The 13311-nt window shown below is 43.5% G+C and overlaps 1 protein-coding gene across 2 annotated transcripts; it reads left to right on the forward strand.

Moving 5' to 3' along the window:
• Positions 1 to 3506: 3506 nt before the first annotated feature.
• Positions 3507 to 7102, forward strand: c19h1orf216 (chromosome 19 C1orf216 homolog). Of its 2 annotated transcripts, none has more exons than XM_080441534.1 (2): positions 3507 to 3585; positions 5239 to 7102. In XM_080441534.1, the coding sequence occupies exon 2, from the start codon at positions 5261 to 5263 to the stop codon at positions 6419 to 6421; it is 1161 nt and encodes a 386-aa protein (XP_080297660.1). In that variant the 5' UTR covers positions 3507 to 3585; positions 5239 to 5260; the 3' UTR covers positions 6422 to 7102. The 2 variants fall into 2 exon arrangements, with proteins under 2 accessions (XP_080297660.1, XP_080297659.1); XM_080441533.1 differs by lacking the exon at positions 3507 to 3585 and adding an exon at positions 3606 to 3747.
• Positions 7103 to 13311: the final 6209 nt, after the last annotated feature.

Here is a 13311-nt window from a genome sequence, read left to right on the forward strand (position 1 = left end):
CTAACTCAATCAAAGGCAGCGGCAAACTGAAAGGACTTTAGTTTGTTCCAGATATGTGGTCCCCAATAAGCTGGGATGCCATACAATAAGCCTCCTTGTATTAACTTCTAGATGGCGCATCACATGAGGTAATGTGGAAGTCATATAGGATGAAAACTGAGTGCATTTGGCTTTCCAAAGTGCTGCCCATATCCATATTTCATATAGTATACATGCCTGAATTGTGCTTTTAAATTGGTATGGATGGCAGGTGAATATTAGGATTACATTTTTTATTGACGTCTGTACACTTACTCTTAACTTTTTTTTCCTTCTCCCCTGGGTTAAAGCATAATTGCAGTTTAGCGACTAATGAATTGATAAGTGGCTAATGATAGCCCCTCGTTACAGGGGGACTTCTAACGAGAACTTTCATCTCTCTCCATCTCATTAGTAGCCACGGTGATTAGGAGCTCAGGTCCCCGGGTTAGCAGGGGTACAGGAGGCCCCATTACACATCATTAGGGCTAGGGCCGAAAGGGTCTGCAGTGAACCCCATGGTGGAGCCAGGCTTGAGCTGGATCCTGTAGCTACATTGCCCAGAGGCAGGAAAGCAGACCAGCTTAATCCTGACATTGTTTATTCAATCAGAACATTTTAAAAGTCTCTGCTCCCTTTTCCCCCTCTTGTACACTCTTCCTCCTTTATTCACATACACATTAACACACGCATGCACAGACAGACTTACACCCTTAATCTAAATTCAATTCAAAAACTTTACTTAACCCCAAGGGGCAATTATGAGGTCAGGGCAGTAAACTAATTCCCCCTAAACTCTGTTCACTCTTACTGCTTGAAAGAGAGAAGAGGAAGATTACATTTCTTTTTTTTAAATAAATATCTAGAGGACAAAGATCTGACTTTACACAGATTATTGGAGGCAGGGGGTTGAGGGTGGAATAACTGAACAGAAACATGAGCTTTAACACCCAAGGGTGTATGTGTGTGGGTGAGCATATAAATGTGTGCTTTTGTGTATTTATACATACATCCATAAAAATAAAGTATGGTGTGTGCATGTGTGTTTTCTAAATACGTATTGCCGTGCATGCACACACGGGCATGATGGCATATTGTTTTGCAAAAACTACCCACGGTGGGTGATGGTGTGTTATTTTGGCATATCTTGGCTAATGATTTGACAGTGCTGGAGTCTGAGTGCAGTATAAGCTGTGGCTTGAGGTCCACTTGGGGGCTGATTTGCGGTACAGTATCTGCCGCTATGCGTCCCAGCGCTGGACTCTGACAGTAATAGCCAACGGGTCTCAGCTGCCCTCAGCCACTGTCACCACGGCGTCTGGTGTTGGAGCAGATGTGGAGGGAACTGGGTCAGAGCCACCGCGGGCTGTGTACAAGTCTAACAAGGGCGTACTATTCACAAGGTAAGTCATGCTCTTTGTGTGTGTGTGTGTGAGAGAGAGAGAGAAAGAGAGAGATGTTAAAAAGTCATCATTGCAAAGATCTCTAACCGCCATGGGGGGGACTTGCCAATGACCCTGAGCCTTGAACTTTAAGTCTTTCAGTCTGTCTCACTTTCCATCTCTATCTGTTCTTCTCTCCCTCTCTGTCTTAGTATCATATCTTTCTCTCCATCTCTCAGTGAATCTGTATGTTCTGTTCGGGGGGAATTCTAGGCCTCCTTTCTCTCTCTCACTCTATCAATTGGATCAGTGTGTCCTCTGCAGTTCTTTTTTTGTTTTTGCTCTAACGCAGTGTTTTTTAGTGAGAAGAGGAACGAACAGAGTGAGAGAGAGATGATTTTGCATGTGACGAGGCCTTGGGCGGCCGGTTGTGTTTGATGTATTTTTTATGTGCTTAGGCTACTATTGAACGATGGAGCGGAGGGGGAGAGGGGGCGAGCATGCAGCACTTGAATGGGGATGTTGTTGAGGGGGGGGTGGGCGGGCGGGGGATGAGGAGGAGGAGGATTGCCGATGAAGGGTAGGGGGGGTGCTGCTTTTCTGCCGCCAGCGACGACGTGTCAGGGAGATGAGAGGTGGGGTGGGGTGGGGGACACACTCTCTCCACCCCATAGGGAGGCTCTCTGATGTAGCCTCCCTATGTGCCGCACACCTCCAACCCAAAAACACTTACACACACGTACACAACCTCTCCCTCTCTCTCTCTCTCTCTCTCTCTCTCTCTCTCTCTCTCTCCACACATACAAGAGACCAAGCATCAGACAGGCATTCACAAAAGAAATGTCAATCAGTCAGTCAGTGAGTCAGTCAGTGAGTCAGTCAATCAGTGAGTCAGTCAGACAGACAGACAGACAGAGAGACAGACAGACTGTACATGAGGTTCGGGAGCAAATCACAGTGCAAGTCTTTCCCTGGCAGTCAGATGTGTTGCACTGAGATGGTAGCCTACTCTGTAAACTCCTGAGTGTACAAAGTGTAACCAAATGGACCTATTAACACAAAGGCTTTCACTGTGTACTGTGGCTATAGGGCCCACTGGGAACATTGCTGTCACAGTTTGGATCCCTTCAACTCGTGTATGTTTGTGTCGTAGACGTAGTAGCCCTTTTGTAGCCTAATGTCAGATCGGGGTGACATTTTAGAACAAGAGACCTAATATGCCATCTTATTTTCGGTCTCTATTGAATACGTCATCCTAAATTGCAGGTAAAACATGAGTCTTCCCTTTGTGCCCTCCTACTCAATAAAATAATCAGTGTTCATTTATCCATTTGTAACTCTTGAGTGTGTACGCATGTAACCAAATGGACCCATTTGTACACTCTCAGAGTTAAATTGACACTGAGGAGTTTACTGTGCACTGGTCATGTTCACATCCCTTTAGATTTCCCTTTGTACTGTCCCAGCCCAGTTTAGGAAGTGTGAGTCATTGGACTATTCTCCCAGAGCAACAATGGGCAGTGGTGTAAAGTAACTTTGTACATTTACTCAAGTACTGTACTGAAGTACAATTTTGAGGTATGTTTTACTTTACTGGAATATTTCCAATGTTCAGTACTTTTACTTCTACTCCACTCTACAGTAGGCCTAATCTCAGAGGTAAATATTATACTTTTACTCCACTACAATTATTTGAAAAATGTAGTTACTAGTTACTTTGTAGATTTTGATTATTATTACAAAACATTTACCCACTTCAGCCCTATATACATTTTGGCCATTTGAAAATAGCAGATCTACAAGCAGATCAGCTATTTTCAAAAGATTTTCATACATTTGAAAACTTGTGAAACTGGACATTCTGCATAATAAGTTATTTTCTTTGAGTACATTTTGATACCAATATACTTTTATACTTTTACTCTTGTACATTTTGAATTCCGGACTTTTACTCGAAACAGAGTATTTCTACATTGCAGTATTGATACTTTTACTTAAGTAAAAACTGTGAGTACTTTTTCCACCACTAACAATGAGGGAGGATGAGGAGGGAGGGAGGGAGGGAGGGAGGGGGGGCAGGACGGAGGGAGGATAAACACCACTATAGGAGGGTCGAACAGGAGGAGGGGAAAAAAACAGGGAGGGCGCTGGATCCAGCTTCTCAGCGGCAACACTGACTGCAACGGTAAGACCACAAAAAAAAAGAAAGAAAGAAAGAAAAAGCTGATTCACAAGTGTCTTTGTCAATCATTAGATTTATACATAGGGTCTTATGAATAGAGGAACTGTTAAGGTGCAGAGAGGAGAGGAGAGGAGAGGAGAGGGAGAGCACTAGCAGTGATATGGGGTGAGCGCCACTAGGATGGACGGACACAACTATTACGTAACGCGCAATGGAGATTTTGTTTTCACCTTTATGATTTCACATATCATGTCGCGACTTCATTTCACCTTCGCTGTTTTCTGATGTTTTTTCCTAAATGATGTGTTTTTTTTACTTGCGATGCTGCTGTTTAGCAATATTAATATGCAACGGTCGAACGCCGTTCTCGCCTTTTTCGTGTTTGCTACCATGCAGTCGTCAGCCATAAAAAATATATATAATAGGCTATTCATGATGGTTTAAATTTAAAACATCATCCCTATAGGGATTCTATTATGTTCTCTGATCGTCCCTTCGCGGTGTTACAGTAAAATGGTGCATTGGAAAGAAATAGCCTATACGGCATGTCGAATATAACAGCAGCCTTTTCTAAGCATTATGCACAACTTGTCTAAATAATGGGCTACCATATGATTATGGTATTGGTTTAGTGCGTGCGTTATAGGCCTATTAACAATGAATATGTCGATATGGATAGCGATCTATTTTAGCCTATAGGTTTTCAATCATCACAGCAACACATCTGTCTGTTTGCGCGCGCCTCGGTCGCTGTCCTTCAGCACTGCGTGCACGTGCACGTATAGGGGACAGCCATGCACTGCGCAAGAAGGGGAAGGAGATGAGTGACAGTACCCCGGAGTCAGGATTAGAGAAATTTCCATTCTAAGGAGACATGTAAATATTTGATGTTAATAGAAGTGGAGTGTGCAGACCAGCCTGTAGTTATAGACATTATGAACAAGAAATGGTGAGACTGAGAACCGGGGGTCCTTAGGTTAGATTTATATCAAACATGTTTATACAGTATAATCATGGCAAATGTATCCGATTATAGACTAGTGAATGAGGCAAAGCCAGGTTGGAATACATTCACTTCAATTCAGTTCAGTTCAATTCAACACACTTGAATTTATTCAGTTTATAACTTTATTCATCCGCAATTTTATTTTGGGCACACTTAAAAAACAGATAGCATTCAGACATGCTGCGCTGACAGATAAGTACAATCAAGAGAGTTGTTTGGGACTATGTTGGACTGATTGATGATGATGGATTGTCTTCACACCGATTGACCTTGATCTTGTTGATCTTGTCTCTCTGTTTAATATTATTGTGAATCTGTGATTTCTTTATAGTTATATAAAGTTATAGTTTTTTGGGGGTAAACAAACAAGACGAAAAAGGTTAGGATTTTCACCAATCCTTTGTTCTTATACCCATAATAATTTACCCCACATTTTAATTTTAACTCACTGATAACTATTACGTTGCTTTTATGTTTACTACCATGTGTTTTCACTATTACAACCATTATTGTCTTTAATACTTGTCATTTGTCAATGGCCTCATTGTAGAGAATGTTATAGTTTTTGTTACAATTCTTCTAAATAGTTTTTTTTCCGGTTCATTTCATTGCAGTGTTAACATTTTGTCTTCATGTCCTTGTCCTTGCAGTGAGTCTCAGTCGAGATCAGTGATGCTTCATCATCAGGACCGGCCCATGATTGCCTATGAAGGGCAGGGAGGTGCCGGCGGCTCTGCCTCCTTGCTACAAAACAGGAAGTGCGATAAGGACGGCAACTTCAATTTCCTGCCGGGAAAAGATGACGATGGTGTCATGGCAACCAGGAACGGAGGAGGGGACGAGAACCGAAACCAGGTGCGTCCGCGCACCCTCGGCCCATTGGGTCTTGATCCATCGATCCCGTCATCCTCTTCTGGGTTTCACCACGGACTAGGACCCCTGTCTCCCCTATCCCGCCTCCCCTGCTGGAGTCCTCTGGAACCCCTGCAAGAGGTTGAGAGCGGAGACGATGGATACGGCCGGGTGCCACCCGACGGAGCGGAGGAACGTAAGATGACAGAGGAAGAGATGAGACGCGGGATGATGCTGACCAGCAATGACAAGAAGGAGAGAGAGACCAGGCAGGGGCCACCACAGGAGAGAAGAGGGAGAGCGGAGTTCAGAGGAGGAGAGGAACAAGAGGAAGAGGAGGGGTTGGACGATGACTCTGAATGGGGAGACAGCGACTCTGAGTTTGAGTTCAGCCTGCGGTCCACCGGCAGCCTCTCGTCCCTCAACATGGAGAGTGGAGGGGAAGGGGTGCTGATGGGTGGCTGGGATCGTGTCGGCGTCGGAGAGCCCAGACCTGACCACCACAGTGGTGCCAGCGACACAAGCACCTTCACCTCCATGAATACTGACCCAACCAGGAAGTGGGATGGTGGAAACAAGGGACCAACCAGCAGAAGAAACAGCTTTGGCCGTGAAACCTTCACTGGAACTGGACTAGGGACCAGCCCCCTGGAGGAGGACATAGAAGAAGAGAATGAGGAGGACCAGTCGTCGGACTCAGATGGCGAGCTGCCGGAGCTGATGGACGCCGTTTGGACCCTGCGGGACCGCGAGCGCTTCAAGGCCCAGGAAATGGAGAAGCACCAGGTGCAGCTGACCATGTACCGGCGGCTGGCGCTGATCCGTTGGGTCCGCACCCTGCAGGGCCGAGTCCAGGAACAGCAGAACCGCCTGCAGTCCAGCTTTGACGTAATCCTCACGCACAGGAAGGAGCTGCTGCGCATGGGCGCCGCGGCCGCGGTGACGTCTGCCCCACCCACCGCCACTGTGGGCCAGTCATAGAAAGAGGAGAGCAGTTTGAAACAGGAAGGGGTCTAAATACCAGGCCTGAACAGGCCTGTTGGTGGAGTTGAACTCAAAGGCGCTTAGTGCAATCAAGATGCTTATACTTGCAATACTTTCCCCCTGAAAATAAGACGTTCTCCAATAGCTTTCCCTCTGAGATTTGGAGGTTTTACACTGACATGGTGGTGTTGTTGGTACAATGTAAAATCCAGAGTGTTCATTTAATTCTTAGAGTGTACAAATAGAACCAAATGGACCCTTATAGGTCCGTTTGGTTCCATCTGTACACTCTCAGAGTTACAAATTAAATGAACACTGCAGATTTTAATGCCATGTTACTTACATGTTCCTTTATTGGTGACTGACCCATTGCTTATCCTAATGTATTGAAGTAATCTCCATCTGAGCAGGACTTAATTCACCTACCTTCACCAAATAATGTATTAAAATGTATGAGGATGTATTATGATCAAAGCAATTATATGAAAAGTTTAATAAGAGTTTAATATATTTATACAAAGGTTATGTTAAGGCTTACGATAGTCTCTGATTAGCCAATACCCAATAGAAAGACATTAGAACCAATTAAATGTTTAGATATGGCTTGTATGTGAAAAGTATGCCTACATATAGGCCTATGTGATATTTGTCATTGAAGTGAACGGTTAATAAAACTTAAATCTGAAACTTTCATGTGTGCTTTTTGTTTACATATAGTCCATGACTCCAATTATTTTGTTTACAAGTTTTCAAATGAAGCTAATCGATGATTTGAAGATATGAAGGTATATGGATGACGGCACAGTACAATACTGTTATCTAGACTATTTGTAACACCTATTTGTAGCCTATACTGCAGTCAGAGTTAAAATTAGCACTCAGAATGATACTAGTGCTGTAGTGCAGATGATAATGCCTTGTTAAACCCAACAAAATGGAATCTGTCATTTTATTTCTCATCACGTTGATTTCAATAAGGGGTTTATCAAGGCTCTCCCGATAGGACCAACAAAGGGTAGTTATAATCTTAGATTAGTTGAAAACATGTATTTTAGCCCCTGGCAAATGACCTTTCTGTTAACAAATGCTTCTTTGTCAGCTGAACAAAGTTGGTTTGTATATCTGCTCATCACACGGGTGTCTGTGTGTGTGTGTGTGTGTGTGTGTGTGTGTGTGTGTGTGTGTGTGTGTGTGTGTGTGTGTGTGTGTGTGTGTGTGTGTGTGTGTGTGTTCTGCAGGCAGTGTGATAGCCGTGTGTGGGGAACAAGCACCAATCTTTATGGCCATGGTTACTGTCGATGTGTCGTCGCCGCGGGCATTCCAAGATCGTCTCGCCTCTTTCTCTCAATTCCCCATCATCTCCTCTCTCGTGTGTGTGTGTGTGTGTGTGTGTGTGTGTGTGTGTGTGTGTGTGTGTGTGTGTGTGTGTGTGTGTGTGTGTGTGTGTGTGTGTGTGTGTGTGTAGGTGTGTAGGTGTGTGAGTGAGTGTTCACAGAGATACCAGCCATTTTGCCACCCTATAATCTCCAGTATGAGTCGAGTTTGGTCGCACGGCGGCCCCGTCGTGCAGTCAGTCCCTCGGGGAATCAGTCTGCGCCCTGGGGCCCTAGCGCAGTGTTGCCAGATTTTGTTTGTGAGAGAAACAGGCAGCCTGGTCTATGAAAGCAAGCCAAAAAGAAGCAACTACAGGCCACATGAGCACTTTAAACCATTGGCTATTTGAAAATAGCCAATCTACAAGCTCACAATGCGTCGCATCGCGACTTGTAGATCTTATATATTCAAAAAGATCTTGGAGAAAAAAAAGTTGAATATTTTTGAAACATTTTAACACAAATCTTGTATGGGGGTCCCCTGGCATAAATTATTTTCAGATGGGGGGTCCTTGACATGAACATGTTTGAGATTGAGAACCACTTATTTATAAACAACATTTGAAAACAAGCCCAAATAAGTAGCTACACTTTAAAAACAATATTTACAAGCAACTTTACAGAAAAAGAAGCCCAAAGACGCTTATAATAAGCAGACCTGGCAACACGGGCCCTCGTGTCCCATCCGGGCGGTGAGCAGACGTCAGTCCAGTTGCGGCTCGAAGGAGCCAAACCCCGGGGCAGGTTTGGGGATAATCCTCGGCTATATGCCTCCAAACTCTGGTTTATGTTTTATAAGCTTATCGCTTCCCCTGACGCAGGCATCACAGTGAACCTCTGAGACAATTTACATATTGATCCGTTGTTCATTGGCTTTAGTGATGTGTATTGGAGGCTTCAAAAAAGGATACAGGAGGGATAACAACGCACGTTTACCCCGGTTATTGTAGCTGTGGAACCAACAACCACCTCTAAAATGGTGCACAAAGGGACACCGTGAAAGAACACAACATGCCTTTGATGTTCATTTAGCAAATCTCTCATGTTTTCAGGGCTGTTGTCAGTTGGTTAACGTGACAAATGCGTCAATGCAAGGTCGACCTATTAAGGGACCCAAGATCCAAGCAGGGTGGTTTTGTGTGTTGCTCTTGTGTTGGGACAAAGTTGTTTGCGTGTGACACTGTATGTAGCCCTGCTGCACACATAGCTTGGTTTCAGTGTAGGATAGGAGCACGAGAAACAGAGTTGCACGAGGCAACGTGTGACATGGCCGTGAGCTGCGGCAACAGTGAAAATCAGTGGTGGAAGAAGTAGTGCGGTAGGCCTACTCAGATATTTTACTTAAGAAAAAGTAGCAATACCACAATATAAAAATACTCTGTTACAAGTAAAAGGCCTGTGTTCAGAATGTTACTTGAGCAAAAGTACAAAAGTATTGGTATCGAAATATACTTAAAGTACCAAAAGTAAAAGTATAAAAATGTTTGAAAATAGCATAGTCGTGATTGGAAATACTCCAGTAAAGCAAAAATACCTCAAGCTTGTTCTTAAGTAGGCTACAGTAGGCCTACTTGCTTGAGTAAATGTAGGCCTATACTTATTGATTGATTGAATACTTTATTTAGAAGTTTGCAGAAAAAAAGCACATGAAAGTAGGCCTACAGTTTAAATACAAGGTCAACTAAATAGGATTGAAAAGCCCATGAAAGCCTAATGGCTTGTTTCAAATGGGGTCCTCATGTACTCAATTCATTCATCACCAGTTAGGCTACTTTACACCACTGCTGAAAATCAGTGCGCCCCAGGAAAGTGCATATGGTGACGCCGCAATATATCTTTCGTCACGTAAAATGGCTAATTCAGGTGGGCCCGTTAAATGAAGAGAACGCTACAAAATGATTGAATTGTAGGCATTTTAACCAAAGTCTCACAGTATGAGACAGAGATGCAAGGTGCGCACAGCTGGCCCTCGTCGCGGCACCTATGGTGCCAAATGTGTTTATGTCTTTGCGAAACGTATCTGCATGTTAACTCCCAATAGCCTTGAATCCAATCAACATTTCAGGTTTAGAGCCATATTCGATTATATGAGGTGCATATTTCAAGCAACTCAGGCCTACATGCTGTGGTCATTCTCTGGTCCTAAATCTAAATGCATATCAATAACTGTATACCGTGTACATTTTACAGTCCCACTGGAACTTATAGGCATAGCTACAGCCCCTAATGACGATTAGAGGCTTTGCCTATGACAGTTTATTTGCCTTCGGGAGCTTTGACTTCAGGACTAGGCTAATGCTTAAATTATATTGCACTGTCATGGATAAAGGCTACAGTATTTGGGGTTTAAAAAAATACAAAAACACCGAAAGTCAACACACACGCAGTAGTAGAGTGACCATTGGAGAGTCAGAATACATTTTGTCACATGATTCATGTGACGTCCAGTAGAGGGAGACAATTCATTGTGAGGAATCCGTTTCAGCCACTGTTCCACTTCGATGTAGGCCTACGCAAGAGGGCAGCAGCGTGTGTGATGATGGCTCCAAAAGTGTGCTAGAGATAAAGCTGAAAGCTGGTCCTATCCTATGTCTGTGCTTCTGTTTTCGAATAGGACATATCAGGCTACTGATATCTTGTATTCTCTCTCTCTCTCTCTCTCTCTCTCTCTCTCTCTCTCTCTCTCTCTCTCTCTCTCTCTCTCTCTCTCTTTTCTTTCTCCCCCTTCTTTCCTCTGCCTGATGTAGTGTGACAGTGCAGTAGCCTGCAGCACTCTGTTGGCGTGGAAACAATCAGCTTTGACAGAAAGGGGGTGGTGGTGGTGGTGGGGATGGGGGTGGGGGAGGGGGGGAGGGGATGGGGTGGGCTGGGGAAGAGAGGCTGCGGCCTGAGGCCTGTGTATGATGAACTGGGTAGAACGACCTGTCACCAGAAAGAAAAAGAAAAAACAGTCAGATAGATAGATAGATAGATAGATAGATAGATAGATAGATGTTACAAATATAAGAGGACTTTCTCTATTGTTTATTGAAATTGACAATTGTAGCTACTAATCAAAAGATCTCTCTCTCTGTGTGTGTGTGTGTGTGTGTGTGTGTGTGTGTGTGTGTGTGTGTGTGTGTGTGTGTGTGTGTGTGTGTGTGTGTGTGTGTGTGTGTGTGTGTGTGTGTGTGTGTGTGTGTGTGTGTGTGTGTGTGTGTGTGTGTGTGTGTGTGTGTGTGTTTGTACCAAGGTGCACCTAATTATTCTCACAAAGGTTTGCATTGAAATAATTGTCTGTCATCTTATTTAGTTGACATTGCTTTTGCCATGTGATGCAGAATTTATAGGTTAGCTATAATTTATATGCCCAGTTGTTTATGTGTCACTGTTATTGCTGTACTAAATTGGCTTTACTATTAGAATAACCTTTACTTGTAAACCAGTCATTGCTATCATTATTGTCCTCATCACCATCCAGGGGGACGTGCACATTTGCAGTAGGCCACGAAAGTTATAATATGCCTAATATGTTGTAACTGGGACTATACCTGTTGACTGTATTAACAGAAACCAACCCCAGTGGGATGGACAGGCCTATATGACCCATGTGTCATCATCTTGACTCATTGACCAGGCCTATTGACTATAGGGCCTAATTCAATTAAATCTATCAGAGGGCTTCTTCTCAAGGCACTGCGTGTTGTCAAACTTGGGTGCTTTGAGTTATAATTAATCAAGTGGGGGAGCTACAGAAGCCTGTTGGTGGGGTGCTTAAGGGACTTGGGGGTTCAGCTGCCTCGGCTGTTTTAACCAGCTAATAAATATGAAAACAGCAGGTTAAAACTTTGTATTCGCTCTCTTGTCTGAAAGGATTATACCCTTCTATAGAGTCCCGTGTAAATCCCCCAAACCTCATAATGCCCAATGTTGTCCCATAAAACCGTGTGGAACAATGGGCGAAGAAAAGAGGGCTTTTTCACGCATAAGGGGTTTTCTCAAGAGCACATTGTAGGGAAGCCCCGGCCGGGACACGCCCATAGATTATCTGCGGCTGGGAGGGAGCGGCAGGTGCGTGTGCCAGGCACGGGGGTCGTGAGCTCGGTGACCGCAGGGGGCTGACTATGTCGAATGCGTGCAGCTGCCGGCAGGATTTTTTTCAGATTGTGTCACTTCCATTTAACTTGCTCTTTTCTCTCTCTACCCCCAGTGATGGAAGAAGTACGGCTACTCAGATTGTTTTACTTAAGTAAAAGTATCAATATCACAATGTAGAAATAGCCTGCTCAGTTCTACAAGTTAAAATCGATGTTCAAAATGTACTTGAGCTACAAAAGTATTGGTATCAGACGAAAAGTACCAAAAGTTACTTGTTATGCAGAATGTCCAATTTCACAAGTTTTCAAATGTATATAAAAAATACTTTGAAAATAGCAGATCTACAAGCTGACAATACCTGGCATCAGGAAGCATTGTGAGCTTGTAGATTGGCTATTTTAAAATGTCCGAAATGTTGCTGAAGTGGTTAATATGTTACTTGAGTAAATGTACTTAGATACTTTACAACACTGTCTACCCCCACCATTGAAAGGGAGTGAACTTACTTTATACTCAGGTCACCCCCGACGTTCTCTCCCCGTTTTAGAGACCAAAAGAGCCGCTAAACGGACCCATGTCACCAAAAAGCGATCAGGGGTGTGTGAGCCCCCCCCCCCGCCTTATAGGCCTACTGCCGTGAAATTGAGCATTAAACCGATAAGCAAGCAGTGCACATTTCTCCAAGAGTGTCATAGGGTTAAAATGAGAGCCAGGAAACTTTAAAGAAAACTCAAGTCTATTTCTATCCGCGATTTTCTCTGAGTTGATTCATCATTCAAATGGACAAAATCTGCTCTTTCTAAAGTAAGATAAAATAACAAAAAGTATAAATAGTAAATAATGTTTTCAATTTTAATTGTAGCCCTACTAGGCTTTTTATGTCACCTGTTACCCCTTAGAGTGATACACTGTCTCACACTGCACATCATTGCTATAATATTTGTCAACTGAGATAAGAGCCCCATTTTGACCTAAGCAGGCTAGGCTGCATGCCAAAAATTAGTTTGCATCACCTTGATCTCTAATCACAACCATTCCAACTATGTCCCATTCCAAAGCTGGGCCCTAGGCTATGTGTGGGTCCAGCATAATCCCCCAAATGCAGTCTCCCTTATTCCACTGGGGTTTTGCTCAAGTGGTATGCCAGAGAAAGACACAACACTGCTTTTCCACAGTATAGGCAAAACGGATTAATGTCCTCTCTATTATGAATAATAAGAATGAATAACAAACAGCCGCCTGTTTATTCCACACACTTAACAAAAGACAATGTGTCCTTATGGTTACTGTGTTTATTGAACTGCAATAGCCAACAGCCATAGAAATACTTCTAGTCCATTTGACATTTTCACCTATAATCACAATACAACAAATCTAAGAGGAAAGTAATATGTTCAAATGTGGGGTTTATACATAAATTAAATGTTAGGTTTCTGT

Source organism: Gymnoscopelus braueri, assembly GCF_963280865.1.
Source record: "Gymnoscopelus braueri genome assembly, chromosome: 11".
NCBI lineage: Eukaryota > Metazoa > Chordata > Actinopteri > Myctophiformes > Myctophidae > Gymnoscopelus > Gymnoscopelus braueri.